This window comes from Lithobates pipiens, unplaced genomic scaffold (assembly GCF_037356315.1).
Source record: "Lithobates pipiens isolate NorthernLeopardFrog02 unplaced genomic scaffold, aLitPip1_a1.2 Scaffold_16, whole genome shotgun sequence".
Taxonomy (NCBI): Eukaryota; Metazoa; Chordata; class Amphibia; order Anura; family Ranidae; genus Lithobates; species Lithobates pipiens.
Genome location: NW_027507748.1, coordinates 279,300,274 through 279,322,790, shown reverse-complemented (window position 1 = coordinate 279,322,790; position 22,517 = coordinate 279,300,274). Strand labels below are relative to the sequence as shown.

Here is a 22,517-nt window from a genome sequence, read left to right as displayed (position 1 = left end):
TCAACGCTTTGAAATAAGGTATTTTGCTGCATAATTAAAAAAAAAAAAAGGATACTGCACAGTATATCTATAACAGAGGGGCTTCCAGGATTTGGAATTTGTGACTTTACAACCACTTTAAGGGTTATAATGGCCTATCCATCTTTGTGAATTGCCTTATTTCCAGTCATTATGAAAGCAATATATAAATACATGCCCTTCAATATTTTATAAATAATGCTTCACTGAATAGTAACTTTTTGCCACTCTTCTATGTTATAGAAGGTTTGTAACATCAAAAAAAGATAGGAAATATAACCTCTAGGATTTGTTGCATCACATTTCAAGGCTTAGTTTCCATCCATTGCTACAGAAATGCTGTTAGTTGTTCGCCTAAAACGGCCTTGTTGTATAACTCTAAAAATTACCAAGTTTAGTATAAAATCCATTAAAGGGAAAGCCAAACCTAATTCAGCGATCTTATTCTTTACAGGTACTTTCACTCTTTGATTTGATACGATACAGTGTGAGCGTCTGCAATCAAATAGCTTCTCATCTTCACATTGAAGTTTTCAGGATAAAAACAAGCGGCTCACATTATAACCACCATTAAGTGACCTAAACTAAGGAAGAGAAATGCATGATTCATAAAAGAAGAGATGGCAAAATCCAAAACAAATATTTCAGTGTCTTCAATGTCAATGAAAACTTCTTGTTCTAATTCCTCAAGCCCCAGTTTTCTATGTATATGGCATAATAATATTGTTTTTTTACGGTGGCACGTCATTACAGTTCTGAAAGGAGTTGGGCATGAAAAGAAAATACGTTGGTTTTGATTTTTGAAAAACCCTAAAGCGTTTTAAATATGCAGTATTTTAAAGGACACAAGAAGATAACCACTTGTGTGGAAAATATTAATGCTCCTTATCTTGTACATTTAGTGTAGCTTCACCCCTGCATATAACTGCAATCTTCTAATATTATTTTAATAAATCTCTTGGGAGCTGCCATTTTACTGAAAAGTTTCCATCTGCATAAAAAACACTTTATTAGGTACAACTCCAGCCAAAATGTTTCTTTCTTTTTTTTTTTTTTTTTTACGTTTTGGATACTGTGGAAGGATTTATTGCTATTATTGCGGTTTCTTCCTGGGAGGATCTATCCTCTTTTTAGTTGTCTTTAAGGTCATTGTTACCAGGGACAAAGTGAGGAGTAATCCAAAATTTTACAGGTATCAACCTTAACAGGAGGTGAGCTGGAAGTCTTCCAATTTGGCTCCAGTGCGGTTATATACGGAAGGAAAAAAAAAAACTGAAAGGGGATTTAGCCCTTCCACAATATCCAAAATCAATGGTTTTATACATACTTTAAAGCTACTGTATGTACGTTTTTTGACATTTATTTCAATATGTTACATAAAATATAAATTGCCTCTGTCAGACGGTCTATTTTTCAACCTATTTTAAAGGGATGTGCACACACTATGCCGGTGTCAGAGAATTTTATTGTACAATTTCAGTCAAAACCTTTTTTATTTTTTTTTCTAGTATAAAAAGATTGGAATCTCAGCTCAATATCAGCTGTCTGCATTCATGTTGGAGAGACTTTCTAACGCTTCTTGTTGCAGTGACAATTAAACGGCTTCAAAGTTAGGACAGTAATAAATATCGGACCCTTTCACCAAGCTATCCAAAACGGAGAAAACTTTGACAGAATTTCCTTGAATGTACCTTAAGCATATATGAACGTGTAAATTAGTAGTGCTTGGTTGCACAAGAAATACAGCAAGATTCAGGCTTGCTTTTATGAGCAGCGATTTAGCCTTTTACAAGTATTTCTTCAGGGCCTCATGCACACTTGAGTGAAAAAAAAAACGCTACTTATAGTCATTTGAGTTTTTTATTTTATTTTTTATTTTAATGCCCTTCAGTGTTAGCCTATGTGCCCATGCAATAGCATAGCACACTATAGATGTTAACAGGGGTTTAGAGGCAGAGAAAAACCCTGCCAAAATCTTTCAGGAGAAAGAGCATAAAAAAAAAAGTTCAAAGGCGCATAAATGCGAAATGAACAGTAGGTGAGTTTTATACATTCTAATGGGTGGAATAAATAAACATTCTGAGCCATAGAATACATTAACACACGAATACACATGCAAAAAGTTGGCTTTTTTTTTACTGAATTTTTCTGCTGCAACTCTGTCGAAGAGGCATCATAGAGATTACAGTGTGAATGTGGCCTTAAATGTTTCACATATGCTTAAAATCTTTAACATTGGCATATCCTAATTTAGTAGCGCACATGCACTTGCCATTAAAAATAACTGTTTTGAATAATAAAATGACACTGCTGCATTTTGGAAGCAGCCATCATAGCATGGGAGGTTCTGAAATCCATTGGCAACTACCAGCTTTCTGAAAGTTGATGGTTACAGAGGGCAGACCATACGCCTGTTACAGTACTTGGGCCAGCAATAGGCTGCTTAGGCCAGAGCAGTGAATTGTGAAAGGCAGAAGGGAGCATCATGTTACTTTATATCCAGACACTATCAGGTTCCAGCGGCTTTTTGCCTTGGTGGGAGCAATGAGAGCGTTTAAGAGCAGCTTACCCACTGAAGTCTTAAGTTCCTTACTTGGATTCATTACATAGTGACTTAAAATTCAAGGGAAACTAAAATCAAGATCAAAATTAGAATATCAGACTCCTTTTTATTTTTCTGCTAAGCAAATCTTGTTTGGTTTGTGACTGAAAACCTATTTTGGGGGATATCCATCTACGAATCTGTATTATCTTTCAGCCCTCTGTGGAAAAGAAGGAAGGTTTGTGTAATTTGATTCACTCAGGGCAACTACAAAAAGATAGCAATTATGGGTTTAAGGCTGTCATTCCAGTAGTGAGTGACAAGGCTGCAATATACACATTTTAAACACTTTGATCCCAGCTTATTTTATCGAACTCCAGTTTCCTCTTAATATATATACCATTTCTGGAATAAAAGTGTCTGTGTGTTTACAGATTATGAACTAGCTTTCTTCTCTGTATCTGAATTTGTGTGTTATTTTTCTTCATGTTATGTGCGTCTTGAAGACAGAAAAAAGGAGATCCTGCACAATTGTGTTTTAAAATGCAACCAGCCTCATGAATAAGTATGTTCCAACACTTCTCAAGCTGCATGCTTTCTTTTGGTAAGCAGTTCACTAAGTGGTGAATCCAAAGACCTGGATGAAAGCTCTGGAGCTTGTGTTGTCACATGCAAGCCAGTAAATCCTGCCAGGTTAATTTTAAAGACTTGACCAGCCCAAATGTTCAGATAAAGCAAATGTAATTTAAAGAGATGCCTCAATCTAATTTAACTAAAGATAGGAGCGGGTACCATCATCCATATTGTTTTAATATTGAGACAAAATAGCAGATGGCCAGATATGAAAATGTAAATTGCAAGTAGCAGAGGCGTAAATAGAACCTTCAGGGCCCTGGTGCAAAAAACCATGATGGGGCCTTCCTTCCATCTGAGCCTCCCCCCGGGCTTCCAATTTTGGAAGGGTGTCCATGGACATCCTCCCAGAACCCTGGTTTCCGCATGCCCCCTGGAACGTGCATCCAGCGCAATCGCAGCGGCCCTTTACCATGTGATCAGCTGATCACATGTAAACAGACTTGCCAGTTATTCGCATCCCTTTCCTTCCACGCTATGTCTTTGTGAGGAATAGGGATGAGCTTCGTGTTCGAGTCGAACATCGGCTGTTCGTCCGCTCAGCGAATACCAAACGTTATGGGCCATTGGTGCCAAATTTATGTGGCGCTCACGGCCCACAATGCACTGCGCCATCGCAGTGCATTGCTGGCTCATGATTGGCCAAGCATGCATTGTGACCCCGCATGCTTGGTCAATCACAGCGCTGGCAGCGAGGAGAGCCATGATTGGCCACAGGCAGGATGCCTGTGGCCAATCATAGCTCAGGCTGTGTAGTACACGCCCCACACTATATAAGGCGCCAGCGTGGCGGCCTTGTGTAGTGTGTTGGCGTCTGTAGGAGTTAGTGGGTGTTCTGTGTACCTTCAACACAGTATACACCGTTCGTTATCGGACGATTTTGTGTTCTTGCTCTTCTGTAGTGGTTGTTGTCTGTGTGCCCTGACCGCAGTATACACCATTATATCCACCTATATAGCTAGCTATATTTCTCTTTTTTAATAGAGCTTGCAGTCAGTTGTAGGAGATTGTGTGTGCTGTCTGCGTGCCCTGACCGCAGTATACACCGCTATATCCACCTATATAGCTAACTATCTTGCTCTTTTTAAATAGAGCTTGCAGTCAGTTGTAGGAGATTGTGCGTGCTGTCTGCGTGCCCTGACCGCAGTATGCACCGTTTATATCCACCTACATAGCTCTTCTCTAATTGAGCCATCTGCAGGAGTTAGTGGGTGTTGTGTGTGTGCCTCCAGCACAATATACACTACCCAATTGCTGGTTTTCCCATCTCCCTTCAGACCATTACCATGTCTGGAAGGCCAACAAGGAGAGGCAGACAGGCGCGAGCCGATAAAAGAGGGCAAGCAGGCTCTGTGTCTAGAGACAACAGTGCTGGTCGTGGAAGCAGTGCATCGTCATCATCAGCACGTGGCCATGGGACACGCTTGTCCTTCTTTTCGGCTGCTGGACATGTTGAGCCGCAACATGCCAACGACTTGGTAGAGTGGATGACCAAGCCCTCTTCATCCTCCTCATCCTCTCTCACCCAGGCTCAGGGTAGTAGCAAAGCAGCTGCCAACGCATCGTCTTCCCTCCTCTCAATGTCATCATCAGTGACTCCTTCCCTAGACCCACCACGTCCTCCTGAGGAGTCTCCTGAACAGTGTTGGGTACATGCTCCAGGAGGATGCCCAGTGTTTTGTAGGCTCTGATGATGATACTCAGCTAGAGGAAGGCAGTAGCATGAGCGCAGAGAGAGGAGATGCTCAAGAAGGACAGCAATCTGGCAGTCATGTTCCACAAACTGCAGCATACTGCCAGGTTTGCTCTAGCGATGAAGAGGGAGGGGATGATGAGGGCACTGACTCCACGTGGGTGCCTGGTAGGAGAGAGGAGGAGGAGGCACATGTCCAACAAGGCAGGATGCCCTCCGGGGGCCAGCTTAGGGGAAGCACACCGACTGAATCACACCGCAGAGCTCCGCCTGTGCAGGGCGCTGCCTCTGCGTGTTATTCTAAAAGTTCTTTGGTGTTGGCCTTTTTTAAGATGAGTGCATCAGATCGCACAGCTGCTATTTGCAACATATGTCTCAAGCATATCTCGCGTGCCAAAACATCAGCCCCTTGGGCACCACATGCTTGACCAGACAGATGTTGACCTGCCATGCAGCTCATTGGCAAGCGTACCTCAAAGACCCACACCAAAGAACAAAGCGGACCTCTCCTTGCTCATCAGCTGGGATCTCCAACCTCACTAGACCTTCAGTCCTCTCTGAAACCTGCTCTGAGAGGAATGAAGGTGTAGAATTAGGTGTGTCACAGCCAAGTGCTTCCGAGCACTCTGCTAGCAGTACACCCACGTCCGATTATAGCAGGCAAATGTCCCTGCCCCAGCTGCTGGACCGGCGAAAGAAGTTCACTCCCAGCCATCCACATGCCCAGCGGTTGAATGCTAGCTTGGCTAAATTGCTAGCACTTCAACTGCTGCCTTTTCAGTTGGTAGACTCGGCCCCCTTCCGTGAGTTTGTACAATGTGCGGTTCCTCAGTTTCAGGTCCCCAAATGCCACTTTTTCTCACGGAAGGCGATTCCGGCTCTCTACCGGCATGTGGAAGGAAATGTCCTTGCCTCGTTGGACAGGGCATCAGGTGCATATTACCGCTGACTCGTGGTCCAGCAGGCATGGACAGGGACATTACCTGTCTTTCACGGCCCATTGGGTCACTCTTCTGGCAGCTGGGAAGGATGCAGGACAAGGTGCAGTAGTGTTGGAGGTTGTTCCGCCAGCACGCCTCCAAAATGCTACTATTGGTTGTGACACACCTCTCTCCTCCACCCCCTCCTCTTCTTCCTCCATGGCCTCTTCCAGTGCTTTGTCCTCAGAACCAGTGGTGCTCTGTAGGGGTTCCAGGGGCTACGCAAGTACGCAGGCAAAACGATGCCATGCCGTGCCTGCGCTGGTTTGTTTGGGGGACAGGAGCCACACTGGGGCAGATGTTTTGTCAGCTCTGCAGGGGCAGGCCGAGAGGTGGTTGACGCCAGCTTAAGCCAGGAATGGTGGTTTGCGACAATGGCACCAACCTCCTCTCCGCCCTCCGCCAGGGACAACTGACCCATGTGCCCTGTGTGGCTCACGTCCTTAACCTGGTGGTGCAGCGGTTCTTGTGCAGGTACCCGGGCTTACAGGATGTCCTGAAGCAGGCCAGGAAAGTGTGTGCATTTCTGCCAATCATTTAATGCCTGTGCTCGGCTGGCTGAGCTCCAAAAGGAGTTGAACCTGCCCAAGAACCGCCTTATATGTGACATGCCCACCAGGTGGAACTCAACGTTGGCCATGCTGCAGCGGCTGCACACGCAGCAGAGGGCCATCAATGAGTACTTGTGCGACTACGGCACCAGGACAGGGTCAGGGGAGCTCGGTTTTTTCTCACTACGCCAGTGGGGCATGATCAGGGATGCATGGACTGTCCTGTCACCGTTTGAGGAGGCCACAAGGATGGTGAGCAGTGACAGTGCATGCATCAGTGACACTATACCTCTTGTCCACCTCTTGGAGCATACGATGCGTGGAATAATGGACAGGGCACTTGAGGCAGGAAGAGGAGGACTTCCTTGCCTCTCAAGGCCCCCTTTATCCAGACAGTGTTCCTGCTGTGCCACCCATCACACAGGATGAGGAGGAGGAAGAGGATGATTGTGTCAGCATGGAGGTGGAGGCTGGCACTCAGCAGCAGCAGTCTTGTAGGGAGGATTTACAGTCCCAAGAAACCCGTGGACTTGTCAAACCCGTGGAAAGTCCTTAGTGACCCAGAGGACTCCGGACCGAATGCCTCAGCTAACCTACGCTGCATGGCCTCCCCTGATGCAAAGCCTGTGGAAGGATCCTCGTATTCTTCGGATCAAGGAGAGGGACAATTACTGGCTGGCCATTCTCCTTGATCCACGGTTCAAGGCTAAGGTTGCCGACCTTTGCTCCCTCTGCGAAGGCAAGATGAGGATGAGACATCTCGGGGAGGCCTTGCAGAAAGGTCTGCGCAACGCGTTCCCAGAGACCGGGAGGTTACAAATGCCTGGTCCTGGACAACGTGTTGCTGAGGCATCGGTCAGAAGGAGCGGTGGAGAAGGTGGCCACCTGACCGATGCGTTCAGACAATTTTTTAGTCCGCAGCCCCAAGGTATGATCGGTTCCAGCAACCATCGCCAGCATCTGATTTACATGGTGCAGGAATACCTAGGGGCAAGGGCAGACTTGGACACCTTTCCTACCGAAAACCCTCTGGCTTACTGGGTCTTGAGGATGGATCACTGGCCAGAGCTTGCACAATATGCAATTGAGCTACTGGCCTGTCCTGCATCCAGCGTTCTTTCGGAACGCACCTTCAGTGCTGCTTGTGGTTAGTTACCGATCACAGGGTGCGCCTGTCCACCGACTCAGTTGATCGACTGACCTTCATCAAGATGAATCAGTCTTGGATCACCCACAGCTACCAAGCACCTGAAGCTGATGTAACCGAATAATTTTTTTTGAAATATCACATCCCTTCAAGACTGCCTATGCTGATGCTGAGTGACTGTCCTGTTATGTTGATTGTCTATCCTCTTTCTCCTCCGCTGATATGTTGGAAGAACATTTTTGGTTCTGGGTGATGCCACCAGCCCAATTTTTCAGCCCCTGTTTAACAGGGGCGTTTAATTACAATTTTTGATGCAATGCTTTGCAGCAGGGCTCCTTCCTGTACCACAACTAGAGTATATGGGAAAGGTTGCAGTATCGTGGCACCAGTGCCTAAGGCCCAATTTTTCTGCCCCTGTTTAACAGGGGCATGTAATTACAATTCTTGATATAATAGTTCACAGTAGGGCCCGTTCCTGTGCCCACCCAGTGTAACTGTGAGGACTTATAGTGTTGTGGCACCAGCACCACAACCACCAAAGGTCAATTTTTCTACCACTGTTCAACAATGGCATGTAATTACAATTCTTGATATAATCGTTCACAGCAGGGCGCTCCAGCGCCCACCAAGAGTCACTTTGAGGGCTTACAATGTTGTGGCAACACCAACACCTTGTTCCGCCATTTCTGCAGAGCATATAGGGCAGGCCCCTACTTTCAAACATCCAACTTACAAACGTCTCCTACTTGCAAACGGAAGGAGACAACAGCAAGTGAGAGGAAAAAAGACGAACGGCAAAACAAATTATACAGGGCTGATAACCCTTCCCTATGTTTTCCAAAAAGCTTAAAAATAGATTTTTTTGACTGGAGCTACACTTTTAAAAATGTACCAGTTGAAAATTACAAACAGATTCTACTTAACGCAACAAAACTACACAGTCCCTGTCTTGTTTGCACCGCCTGTATACTGCTGTTCTGAGTATATAGGGCCTGGGGGCCACACGCATTTCCTTTTTTTAATATGGGTACGGGGTTCCCCTTAATATCCGTACAAGACCCAAAGGGGCTGGTAATGGGCAGGGGGGCTACCCATGCCATTTTTCTCAATGATTTTCATCCATATTGCCGGTACCAGATACAACATTAAAACCGCAAGCAGTTTTAAATGACTTTTTTTCCGTTTTAAATGTCATTTTGTGCAGGGACTGTTCTAAACACGGGGAAACGCGTGGCACTTCACAGGCATACTATAGACACCCCACAGGCACGATATTTAAAGGAATATTTCACTTTTTTTTCACTTTAATCGTCATTAAAATCGGTGCTCCCGCCAAAACGGCCATTTTTAAAAACATTTTAGGCATTAACCCATGTCCCCTGGGGCAGGAGCCAGGTCCCCAAACCCTTTTTTAGGACAGTATATTGCATATTAGCCATTAAAATTAGCACTTTATATTTCGAACGTTCGAGTCCCATAGACTTGTGGTCCGTTCGAAAGTTCTGATGCGAACCGAACCGGGGGGTGTACGGGTCATCCCTACTGAGGAAAGGAATGCCATTGTCAAGAATGTCAGTAAATTGTTTACACTGATCAATGCCCCAGTCATCAATGCCACCTATTAGTGCTCATCAATTCCATGTACAAGTGTTGCCTATCAGGGCTCATTAATGCTGCCTAACAGCATTCATCAGTGCCACCTATCATTACTCTTTAATGCTGCCAATCGGTGCCATCTATTAGTGCTCATCAATACTGCCTGAGTTCTGTCTATCAGTGTTCCTCAGCGCAACCTATGAGTTCTGCCTATCGGTGCTCATCAATGCCCATCAGTGCTCATCAATGCAACCTATCTGTGCCCATTAATGCCGCCTATCAGTGCTTATCAGTGCTCATTAATGCCACCCATTGCCTTCTATCTGTGATCATCAGTGCCTTCCATTGTCCATCAGTACCTTCTATCATTACCCATCAGTGCCATCTGCCTTCTCTGGACAACGCGGCTCTGAGTGGAGAGCGTGTCTCTCATGGAACAGCAGAATAAAGACACCGGCGTTGGCAGTTCCATCTCCCCCTCCGTCCGTCCTCTCTCGCACTGGATGAGGGAGGAGACGCAGCTGATCTGGACCCCCTTCCCCTCCCCTGTCTGCTCTGCGGGAAATGTGAGTTTGTTGTTGGCGTTGCATGTGACTGCTCGTGGAGCACACAGAAGAGGGGAGGGGGGAGAAGGAGGAGCAGAACAGCTGCGTGTCCTCTCTCATCCCGTGCGAGAGAGGACGGTTAATGCTGGCTCTGTGTTGCTGTTCCATGAGAGACACGCGCTTGGCTCAGAGCCGTGCAAATAGCATCCCTGCTGGGGCCCCCCTACAGTGATGGAATGCCAGGGCCCTGTCGCAAGTGCGACTGTAGCGACCCTGGTATTTCCGCCACTGATGGAAGGTACTGATGAGCACTGATAGATGGCACTGATAAGCAGAATCAATGGGCACTAATAGGTGGCATTAATGAGCAGTGATGGGTAACACTTGTAGGCATAATTTATGAGCACTGATAGGCGGCATTGATGGGCACTAATAGGTGGCATCAATGAGCACTCATAGATGGCACTGATGATTGGGGCACTGATTATCAGTGTAAACAATTTACTGACATTCTTGACAGTTAACGTCAGTCCTTTCCTCACACAGACACACTGTGGGAGGAAAGGGCTGCAAATAACTGGCAAGATTATTTACATGTAATCAGCTGTTCACATGGTAAAGGGCCGCTGTGATTGGGAGTTCTGGGAGGATGTCCATTGCCACCTTCCCAAAACTGAAAGGGGTGGCCATGGTGTTTTCTTGCATTGGGGCCCTGAAGGTTCTAGTTACGCTTCTGTGCCCCTGGCAAGTAGATATAGAAGTGTTAACCCAGTGTTCAGTAAAAAAAAAATTTAATGTTTCAATCTGTCTTTGTACTAACCTCATGTAACCCTTTGTACATAAGCATTTATATTGGGAAAGGAAAGAACATTGTTTTTAATCGATTAGGCTTTATTGAAAATTTCTCTAAAATAAAATGTGAGGACACTGGCAATAGTGTCTGACAATGAGTAAAATAGAACAATGAAAATATTTATTATTTTTTGGCATAGTTTACGCATATGTATTTTAATTGTGTATTCAGCAGTTTTCCTACACTTCATAAATAAGTGCAGTACAGAGATATATTGATCTAGTAGTCTATTGACAACCCTCCATGTGTAGAACTTAGCTGTTAACCATAACAATATCAATTGGATGTTTCCCCTCATCTAATTCGCACGACAGGCAAGTGTGAACGACTCTGAATTGAGGCGGTTCACACATTTCCAGGACGGCTGCAGTCCAGATTGAAAAAGGGTCCAGTGCATGTTTGGGTCCTGTTCAAGTGTAAATTCAGGCAAAAATTCAGACCTGAACCGGTGAACAGACATGCAGGAAGCTGCGGCCGCACATATGTGAACCCAGCCTAAAGCTGAACTCCAGGCGCACAGCTAAATACACATGTTGTCAATAGACTACTTTGCATCTAGGTATAGTTAAAACTAAACACTTAAGTCAAAAAGGTTAGGGGTCACGACAGCCAAAACAGACATTGTAGCTCTTGGCAGATGCTGATGGGTTAAAACACCAATAAGATCAATATATCTCTGTACTGCACTTAATTAGGAAGTGTAGGAAAACTGCTGAATACACTATTAAAATACATATATGTAAACTATGCCAAAAAATAAATATTTTCATTGTTCTATTTTAGGCATTGTCAGACACTATTGCCAGGGTCCTAACATTTTGTTTTAGAGAAATTTGCAATAAAACCTAATCAAATAAAAATTATATACAGTTTACATTATTATAGCGTTGCATTTTTTTCTGCCAAAATATATGTACAGTTGTGCTCCTACGTTTACATACCCTGGCGGAATTTGATTTCTTGGCCATTTTTCAGAGAATATGAATAATAACACAAAACATAGGATTTTTAGAACAGCTTACCTGTAAAATACCTTTCTTGGAGTACATCATAGGACACAGAGCCTTAAGTAATTACTTGTTATATAATGGGTTATAGGCCAACTTCAGGTGATGGACACTGGTTATACCTAATCCAGGAAGTTCACTCCCTATATAACCCCTCCACCTTGCAGGAGCACATCAGTTTTTGTAGTAAAGCAATATAATTAAATCCCCAAAAAGAGGGGGGGGGGACCTCTGTGTCCCATGATATACTCCAAGAAAAGGATTTTACAGGTAAGCTGTTATAAAAATCCTATTTTCTTTATTGTACATCATGGGACACAGAGCCTTACGTAATTACTTAATGGGTTGTCCTATAGCAATGCTACTTGAGGGAAGGGAGACCCAACCCAGAGGGTACCCCCAGACTTGAGGACCTATAATGGCTGCCTGCAGCACACTGCGCCTGAAGGCGATATCCTCATACCTCCTTACATCCACCTGATAACATTTTGTGAATGTATGCACTGAAGACCAAGTTGCAGCCTTATAGATCTGAGCCATGGAGGCCTGATGACGCGCTGCCCAAGAAGCACTAACTGCCCTAGTAGAGTACCCCTTAAATCATAAGTCTAAATTATAACTTGCCAAATCCACTTAGCAGAATAAATAAGACATCAGTCTTACGAATCTGAGCAGTTGCCTTTAAATAGATTTTCACTGGTTTTATCACAGCAAGACACGGTAGGGACTTTTCTTCCCTGGAACATGGTTTTGGGGAAAAAAAAAGATAGCATGATAATATCTTGGTTCAGGTGAAAACCTCAAACTACTTTTGGCAAAAAGTATGGACGAGGGCGCAACACCACTCTGTCTTATGAAAAATCAAATATGGCTCTACAAGAAAGAGCAGACAATTCTGAAACCCTCCTTGCTGAGGATATAGCAACCAAAAATACCAACTTCTATGTAAAAAGGACTAAGGGAATATGTTGTATCAGTTCAAATGGCTGTTTTTGTAATGCAGACAAAACTAAGTACCAAGGGTTCAAGGGAGGTTTGACAGGTGCATTAAGCTGAGTTACCCCTTGTATAAAATCCTGAACTAAAGAATGTGTAGCAAGTGGTCTTTGAAATAAGACTGATAAAGCTGAGACTTTTCCTTTAATAGTACTCAAGGCCAATTTCTACCCCTAATTGTAGAAAAGCAAGAATTCTGCCTATGATATATCTCGAACGGTGCCAACCCTTGGATTCACACCAGGAAACATAAGCCCTCCAGACCCTATAATATATAGTTCTGGAAACTGGCTTCCTTGCATTAAAGAGGAATTAAACTCTCCCACTCTGATGCTTCTTTTCATTTAGTCCATTATAATAAGTAACTATCAAACCATAGCCACTGTAATCCAACCCAAATCTCAAATTACTTACTGTTTAAAGAAACTTTAAAAAACTTGTTTCCAGGGGTAAAGCAGTGCCATCTTAAGTATTGTTTTCGGAGTCCACAGTAGAGTGTATTTCCGGATTTACATTGAGCACTTCCTGTACTGTTAACCAAGACTCCTTCTCAATCCAACTGTTCTATGGCAACCCTGCTTCCCTGCTCATAGCTGACTTGTTTTATTTCATAGTATTTACTTGTTTCGATTATCTATGGTTTGCCTATGTCAGTCTGCCTTTTTTTCCACTCCATGTGACACATGGGGTGTAGTATGAAGCTCTGAGTGTTTATGCAGTCTTGTGGGATTTCAGTGTTGTGCTGTAGGAAGTCCTGATACTAGACCAGTGTTTCTCAAATCCAGTCCTCAGGCCCCCCCCCAACAGGTCATGTTTTCAGGTTTTCCATTATTTTTCACAGGTGATTTGATCAGTTTCACTGCCTTAGCAATAACCACAGCCGTTTCATCTGAGGGAAATCCTGAAAACATGACCTGTTGGGGGGGCCTGAGGACTGGATTTGAGAAACACTGTACTAGACAGACAAGTGCACAGAGTGTGATGTAAATCATGGGAGATATGGGCATGCTCAGTGACGTCATTCTAAAGAACAAAAAGGATTACAATACTATGAATATAAGGAGATATATACAAGCAGCGTTCATTAGGGTTTTTTTATGCTGATTCACATGGGATGAAGTTGTGGGGGAGAGTTTACAACCACTTTAATTCAGTGTAGAGATAACTGACCTGGAAAGCCCACATTTCTTTAGAATGTGGGTTTCAATAGTCAAGCCATTAAATTTAGAGACCGTAAGGAAGGATGAAATATCGGTCCCTGTGAGAGCAGATCTGGCCATAGTGGGAGGGACCATGGGCCCTCCACTGCCAACTTTACGATTTCTGCATACCATGACCTTCTGGGCCATGCTGGTGCCACCAGAATTGTCGGTTTTCTTTCCAGCTTGATCCTGAAAAAAAAAAGTAGAGGCAGCAACTGAATAGGGGGAATGCATAGATCAGTGAGAACGGGGGCACCAACGCATCTATTCCGCATGTGAGTGGATCCCTTGTTGTGGCCACAAAGTTGACGAACTTCATGTTGAACCTGGATGCTAGAAGATCTAGGTCTGGTACCCCCCATCATTGGCAAGCAGCCCAAATATGTTGGGGTGAAGAGGATATTGCCCTGGGAATATCTGCTGGCAACTCAAGTAGTCCGCCTGCCAATTCTCTATTCCCGAAATTAAGACTGCCGATAGGTGCGGAACATTCCTTTCTGCCCAAGTTAGAATATGGTTCACCTCTCTCTGTGCTAAGAGACTCTTGGTGCCCCCTTTGTGATTTATATAGGCCACAGCTGTGGCATTGTCGGATTGAATCCTGACAGGACAATCCCGTAACCTGAAAGTCCAGGCCTTTAGAGCCAGACGCACTGCTCGAATCTCTAGGATATTCATGGGCAAGGTTTTTTCAGTTCTTGACCACTGGACAGTTGTCTTTTCTAGTACTGCTCCCCAGCCTGAAAGGCTGGCATCTGTCGTTACCACTTTCCATATGACTGGTCTGAGGGATTTTCCTTTTAACAGATTCTGGGTTAGTAACCACCAAGGGAGGCTTTGGGACACTCTTGGACACCCGCATTGGCATTTCTAAAGCTTGAATTGTTTTGTTTCAAGCAGACAAGATACTGCTCTGCATCAGTCTTGAATGAAACTGGGCATAGGGAACTGCTTCGAATGAAGCCACCATGTTTCCTAGCAACCTCATGCAAAGGCGAATAGAGGGATCACCTTTTGACTTGACCATCTGCACCAGCTCTCTTATGGAGTTGATTTTTGCCTGAGGCAAGAATACCTTTTCCTGGGCTGTGTCTATCTATGATCAGGTACTCCAGCCTTTTTAGTGGTATTAAGGAAGATTTCTCTAGGTTGAGAATCCAACCCAAACTTTCCAGATAATTGGTTGTAGTGCGTACGCTTTGCTATTAGTAATAGATCGTCTAGGTAAGCTGACTGTTATGACCTGTACCCTTAACCTGGCTAGGGCTGGGGCCAGCACTTTTGTGAACACCCAGGGTGCTCGGGCTAGCCCGAAGGGCAGGGCTACAAACTGAAAATGCTGCTGTTCTAACTCGAACCGCAGAAACTTTTGGTGAGCGGGAAATATAGGGACATGCAGATATGCATCCTTGATGTCGATTGATGCCAGAAGTTCTCCTCCTAGGATAGAAACTACTGACCTGATCGTCTCCATGCGAAAGGAGCGGATCTTCAGGAACTGATTTACATTTTTTAGATCTAGAATGGGTCTGACGTCCCCATTTGATTTTGGCACCATAAAAAATTTTGAATAAATCCCCATATCTTGCTCTTTTGTGGGTATTTGTATTATGACCCCTTGAGATATTAATCGGTCTAGTGCCTGAAACAGAGATTGTCTTTTCTCTGGATCTTTGGGAATGCTTGACCTCAGGAAGCAAGATGTTGGAAAGTCCCAAAATTCCATCTTGTACCCCATCGTTACCGTGGCGATTACCCATCCATCCTGAATTTCCTCTTTCCAGACTTCTGAAAACTGCAGAAGTCTTCCCCCCCACCTTGGTGAGGGGGGTTGCCTCTTCATGATGAGGCTTTAGGATTCTGCTTTGCATTTCCGACCCCAGGACTTGAGCCTGGGTCTGACCCTGAGGTTTTCCTCTAGAGTCTGACAGCGGAGGTCGTCGCCACTGCATAGAGGAGGAAGCCCCTGGTGCAGGGGAAAGAGCCCATTTAAAATGAAGGGTGTTTTATACTTTCTTGTGCCTGACAAAAGAGTACTACTAGAAATTGTTTGGATATATTTCATGAAAAGGGAACCCAGTTCAGAGGTTTTTACATGGTGTTTCAGCTGACCAATTTTTTTAACCACAGGATTCTATGCATATGCACAAGCGTAAGCGAGGACTCCTGGTGAATAGAATCTTTCATGGCATTTACATCAAAGCATAAAGCTTTTGGTAGTTCAGCCAATTCCCAAGCTTGTTGTGCAGGAATCTCTCTAAGGGACTGTTTAAATTGGTCCTTTAGTGATTGACAGATGCCTATTGCAGTGACTGCAGGCTGAGTGATGGCACCTGCCACGGAAAAAGTGGATTTTAATAGGGATTCCAACTTTTTATCTGTTGGATCCTTAAGCAAGTCTACGGGACAAGTTAGGCCTATATTCACACTGAAAATCGCAGCGTCAACTGCTGGTACTTTCCATTTTTTTTAGAATTTCTCTTCCAGGGGATAGAGAAATGAAAATCTCTTAGGAAGGAGAAAATGCTTAGCCGGGTGATCCTATTCAGCAACAATAAGCTGTTCTAGTAATGCATGTGCAAGAAACGCATGCAGATGCTGAGAAGGTTTTAAGGAACCCAAGGAAGAAACCAAGCTTTCAGGACACAGCTTTAGGGGTAGCATGAAAGTGGAATGAACCTTCTCTGTAAGGCCGCGTACACACGGGCGGATTGTCTGCCCAACTAAGTTCGTCAGACAATCCGACAGACAGTCTGTCCAACATTTGAATGAACGGACTTGACCACACACGATGAACAGACAGTCCGCTGAAAGCTTGCGCGATGACGTGTACAGCACGTACGACGGGACTAGAAAAACGACGTCCAATACACTGCAATGCAACCTTCGGCCGTGTAAATCCTTTCTGAGCATGCGCCATACTTAGTCCGTCCAACTTGCCTACACACGAGCGGACTGTCCGCTGAAACCAAGTTTGGACGGACAAAACCAAGTTTGGACGGACAAAATTACGGAAATTCCGAAAGACTTAGTCCGCCAGACTGTCCGCTGAAAAAGTCCGCTGAAGCCCACACACGAGCGGATTGTCCGCTGAAACACGTTTCCGCGGACTAAGTTGGACAGACAATCCACCCGTGTGTACGCGGCCTTAGAGTTTGTATCTGCAATTTCTCACATTGTGAGGCTGAAAAAGGTTCATCTACCCTTGTTTCCTCCACAGAGGAATCATCAGTTTGTTTTTACTCCGTATCGACTGAGGGTAACACCTCATCCTGAGCCCACTGTTCCTCTTGCAAAGGTTCTGAAGTGGGAGAGGGGAATCTAGCACGCTTCCTATCCATTTGATTGGAGGATGCGATTAAAGGTGCTAATCTTCCTTCCAGACCCTGCAGGGAGGAGGAAAGGACAGCTGCAGTCACATATACAGTGCCTTGCGAAAGTATTCGGCCCCCTTGAACTTTTCAACCTTTTGCCACATTTCAGGCTTCAAACATAAGGATATAAAATTTTAATTTTTTGCGAAGAATCACCAACAAGTGGGACACAATTGTGAAGTGGAACGAAATCTATTGGGTATTTTAAACTTTTTTAGCAAATAAAAAACTGAAAAGTGGTGCGTGCAAAATTATTCGGCCCCTTTACTTTCAGTGCAGCAAACTCACTCCAGAAGTTCAGCGAGGATCCCTGAATGATCCAATGTTGTCCTAAATGACTGATGGTGATAAATAGAATCCACCTGTGTGTAATCAAGTCTCTGTATAAATGCACCTGCTCTGTGATAGTCTCAGGGTTCTGTTGAAAGCGCAGAGAGCATCATGAAGACCAAGGAACACACCAAGCAGGTCCGTAATACTGTTGTGGAGAAGTTTAAAGCCGGATTTGGATACAAAAAGATTTCCCAAGCTTTAAACATCCCAAGGAGCACTGTGTAAGCGATCATTTTGAAATGGAAGGAGTATCAGACCACTGCAAATCTACCAAGACCTGGCCATCACTCTAAACTTTCAGCTCAGACAAGGAGAAGACTGATCAGAGATGCAGCCAAGAGGCCCATGATCACTCTGGATGAACTGCAGAGAACTACAGCTGAGGTGGGAAAGTCTGTCCATAGGACAACAATCAGTCGTACACTGCACAAATCTGGCCTTTATGGAAGAGTGGCAAGAAGAAAGCCATTTCTCAAAGATATCCATAAAAAGTCTCGTCTAAAGTTTGCCACAAGCCACCTGGGAGACACACCAAACATGTGGAAGAAGGTGCTCTGGTCAGATGAAACCAAAATCGAACTTTTTGCCCACAATGCAAAACGATATGTTTGGCGTAAAAGCAACACAGCTCATCACCCTCAACACACCATCCCCACTGTCAAACATGGTGGTGGCAGCATCATGCTTGGGGCCTGTTTTTCTTCAGCAGGGACAGGGAAGATGGTTAAAATTGAGGGGAAGATGGATGCAGCCAAATACAGGACCATTCTGGATGAAAACCTGTTGGAGTCTGCAAAAGACCTGATGCTGGGACGGAGATTTATCTTCCAACAAGACAATGATCCCAAACATACAGCAAAATCTACAAAGGAATGGTTCACAAATAAATGTATCCAGGTGTTAGAATGGCCAAGTCAAAGTCCAGACCTGAATCCAATCGAGAATCTGTGGAAAGAGCTGAAAACTGCTGTTCACAAACGCTCTCCATCCAACCTCACTGAGCTCAAGCTGTTTTGCAAGGAAGAATGGGCAAGAATTTCAGTCTCTCGATGTGCAAAACTGATAGAGACATACCCCAAGCGACTTGCAGCTGTAATCGCAGCAGAAGGTGGCTCTACAAAGTATTAAAACAAGGGGGCCGAATAATTTTGCACGCCCCACTTTTAATTTTTTTCTTAGTTAACCGGTTCCCGACCAGCGCACGACGATGTACGTCGACAGAATGGCACGGGCAGGCATATTGGCGTACAGGTACGTCCAATATTCAATGCCGCCCTGCCATCGGGAGCGCGCCGCGTCTGGGACATGCTGGTCGGGACCCCAGTGAGTCCGGTCGCGGGACCCGTGGACTCGATCGCCGCGGGCATCCCCGCGATCGTCTCACGGGACGGCTGAATGGAGGAAATACCGTGTAAACAGCATTTCTCCATTCTGCCTAGCAACTAGTGACGCTGATCTCTGCTCCATGTGATTGGAGCAGAGATCAGTGTTCATTAAATGAAAGCCCAACCCCCCCACAGTTAGTAACACACCCCTAGGAACACTTAACCCCTACACTGCCACCCACTGGTTAACCCCTTCAATGCCAGTGTCATTTACACAGGAATCACTGCATTTATATAGCAGTGATTACTGTATAAATGACAATGGTCCCAAAAATGTCTGATGGGTCCCCCACAATGCCGCAGTCACAATAAAAAATCGCTGATCGCCGCCATTACTAGTAAAAAAAAAATAATAAAAAATTATTAATAAAAATGCTATAAAACTATCCCTATTTTGTAAACGCTATAACTTTTGCGCAAACCAATCAATAATCGCTTATTGCGATTTTTTTTTACCAAAAATATGTAGAAGAATACGTATCTGCCTAAACTGAGGGAAAAAAATGTTTTTTTATATATTTTTGGGGGATATTTATTATAACAAAAAGTAAAAAATAATGCGTTTTTTTCAAAATTGTCGCTCTATTTTTGTTTATAGCGCAAAAAAATAAAAACCGCAGGGGTGATCAAATACCACCAAAAGAAAGCTCTATTTGTGGGAAAAAAAGGACGTCAATTTTGTTTGGGAGCCACGTCACACGACTGCGCAATTTTTGCCGAATCGCAAAAAGTGGTCTGGTCTTTGACCAGCAAAATGGTCCGGTCTGTAAGTGGTTAAAAAAGTTTCAAAAATCCAATAGATTTTGTTCCACTTCACAATTGTGTCCCACTTGTTGGTGATTCTTCACAAAAAAATAAAAAATGTATATCTTTATGTTTGAAGCCTGAAATGTGGCAAAAGGTTGAAAAGTTCAAGGGGGCCGAATACTTTCGCAAGGCACTGTACAGGGGCTGAGATGTAAGAAGCAGCTGCACCATCAATTTTTTCCAATGGCTCACCCTGGCTTGCCATAACTGGTAATTCAGGCGAGGATGACAGCGTGGAAATGCGAGTCGAGATCCTAACCACTGGGGGTGAAACTTTTACTTTTTTTGTTTTTTGTGGTGTCTTCTTTTTTTTTTTTTTTTGGTAGCCATAGTCCTAAGTACAAAAACAGAGGCACTATACAAATTGCACCTAATCGCTGAATATAGTCATGACATTTAAAGCCGCTATAAAGTTCAGCCTAGTGCTGGGAAAAAGGTGTCCTTCCTGTATCAGGAATGCCAGTTTGCAACTCTTACGTGTCCCAGAGCTCCTGTGTCCCTGTGTACGGGCTGCTTGTTTCCTCCTCCTCAGCTAAGGAGAGACTGTCCCAGCTGTAGTTATCTGTTTTGCCTGCCTGCGTCCTTGTGGAAGATCACGGTACTGCGCTTAGTCTCCGCTCCCTCAGAGAAAAATTCAGCCCTTTTTTTCAAAATGTTCACGCACCCGTGCGCTGCGTTTGCGGGTCCGCAGGCTCAACACAGCGCGGGGGGGGGGGGCTGGCAGAGACCCGTCCTCGCTGCAGGATTTGCTGAATTAACAATCCAACCTTCAACCATCACGGCGGGCTGCGTTTAGCAAATCTTCAAGGACCAGATCCCTAAATATTGGGGTTCCAACTCCCTTAGACCTGTAAAGTAGCAAGACCAAAGCCCTGGGGTCCAGCCCTACAAAGAGAGGCGTTACAGGCAAAACCTCATGCTTCAGATACAAGGCCCCAGGTACCATCCTTTTAGGCCTTATTGGCACTTTGGATGGATCTGGTCTTTATGGAGGCTATTTAAATCCAGCATGGATCTCTTCTGGAGCTCCTCAGAGCAGATCTTCACTCGTGACCAACACCTTAGACATTGGCGAAAAAACTGATGTGCTCCTGGAAGGACGAGGGGTTATATAGGGAGTGAACTTCTTGGATTGGGTATAACCAGTTAAAGGTGGCCTATAGCCCATTAAAGAGGAGGGCCGGTTATACAAAAAAAAAAAAAAAAAAAGTCGGCAGCTGCAAACACTGCAGCTGCTGACTTAATCAACACACTCACCTGTCCAGGGTGCCCGCGATGTCGGCCGCCCGAGGCCGACCCGTCCCTCGGCTCTCGGGTCCCGGTGCTGCCATTCCTTGTAAGGGAAACAGGCAGTGGAGTCTTACGGCTTCACTGCCCGTTTCCTATTGCGCATGCGCGAGTCCCGCAGCTACTGCGCATGCGCGAGTCCCGCAGCGCTTTCTGAATGGGACGCGCTGTGTTCTGGAACACACAGTTCCCAGAACACAGCGCGACTCATTACCCAGAAGACGCCGCGACGAAGACAGAAGACAGAAGATCTCCGCGGAGGAGGAAGATTAGGAGAAAGTGCCTAGCAACAGGCATTTCTGGTAAGTAAAAAAAAAAAAAATTTTTTTCATTTTTTTTTTTTTTATATTTTTTTGTAATTTTTAATATTTTTTTTGTTTTCAGGGTGGCCCTCCACTTTAAGTAATTACTTAAGGCTCTCTGTCCCATGTTGTACGATAAAGAAACATTTCTTTCACTCATGGTTAGTGTTTGCCTAAAGCCAATTATTATCAATCAACTGTGTTTACTCTTTTAAATCATAATCACAACAGAAACTACCCAAATGACCCTGATCAAATGTTTACATACCCTGGTGATTTTGGCCTGATAGCATGCACACAAGTTGACACAAATGAGATTTAATGGCTAATAAAGGTAAACATCCTCACCTGTGATCTGTTTGCTTTTAATTAATGTGTGTGTGTGTATAAAAGGTCAATGAGTTTCTGGACTCCTGACATATCCTTGCATCTTTCATCCAGTGCTGCACTGATGTTTGTGGATTTTGAGTCATGGAGACAGCAAAAGAATTGTCAAAGGATCTGCGGGAAAAGGGTGTTGAACTGTATAAAACAGGAAAGGGATATAAAAAGATATCCAAGGAATTGAGAATGCCAATCAGTAGTGTTCAAACTCTAATCAAGAAGTGGAAAATGAGGGGTTCTGTTGAAACCAAACCACACTTAAGTAGACCAACTAAAATTTCAGCCACAACTGCCAGGAAAATTGTTTGGAATGCAAACAAAAACACACAAATAACTTCAAATGAAATACAGGACTCTCTGAAAACATGTGATGTGGCTGTTTCAAGATGCACAATAAGGAGGCATTTAAAGAAAGATGGACTGCAAGGTTGAGTCGACAGAAGAAAGCCATTACTATGCAAATCTCACAAAGTATCCTACTTACAACACGCCAAACAGCACAGAGAAAAAAGCCTGAAACCTCCTGGCACAGACCAAAATTGAGTCAACAAGGCCTATGATGTTAGGTACACCATACCTACTGTGAAACACGAAGGTGGATCGCTGATGTTTTTGGGATGTGTGAGCTACAAAGGCACAGGAAATTTGGTCAAAATTGATGGCAAGATGAATGCAGTATGTTATCAAAAAATACTGGAGGAACATTTGCATTCATGAGCCAGGAAGCGGTGCGTGGGATGTACTTGGACATTCCAAGATGACAATGATCCAAAACCCAACCTGTCATTGGCTACAGCAGAATAAAGTGAAGGTTCTTGAGTGCCCATCTCAGTCTGCTGACCTCAATATCGTTGAGACACTCTGGGGAGATCTCAAACGTGC

The 22,517-nt window shown here is 44.4% G+C and overlaps 1 protein-coding gene across 4 annotated transcripts in view; it reads left to right on the top strand.

Annotated features, from left to right (window-relative positions):
• Positions 1–3,005, top strand: part of CEPT1 (choline/ethanolamine phosphotransferase 1) — a 92,521-nt gene extending 89,516 nt beyond the window's left edge. For all 4 annotated transcript variants that reach the window (XM_077481490.1, XM_077481492.1, XM_077481491.1 and 1 more), the window contains exon 9: positions 473–3,005. In XM_077481490.1, coding sequence (XP_077337616.1) covers positions 473–592 — 120 coding nt within the window. In that variant the 3' untranslated portion in view covers positions 593–3,005. The remainder of the gene's footprint in view (positions 1–472) is intronic.
• Positions 3,006–22,517: the final 19,512 nt, after the last annotated feature.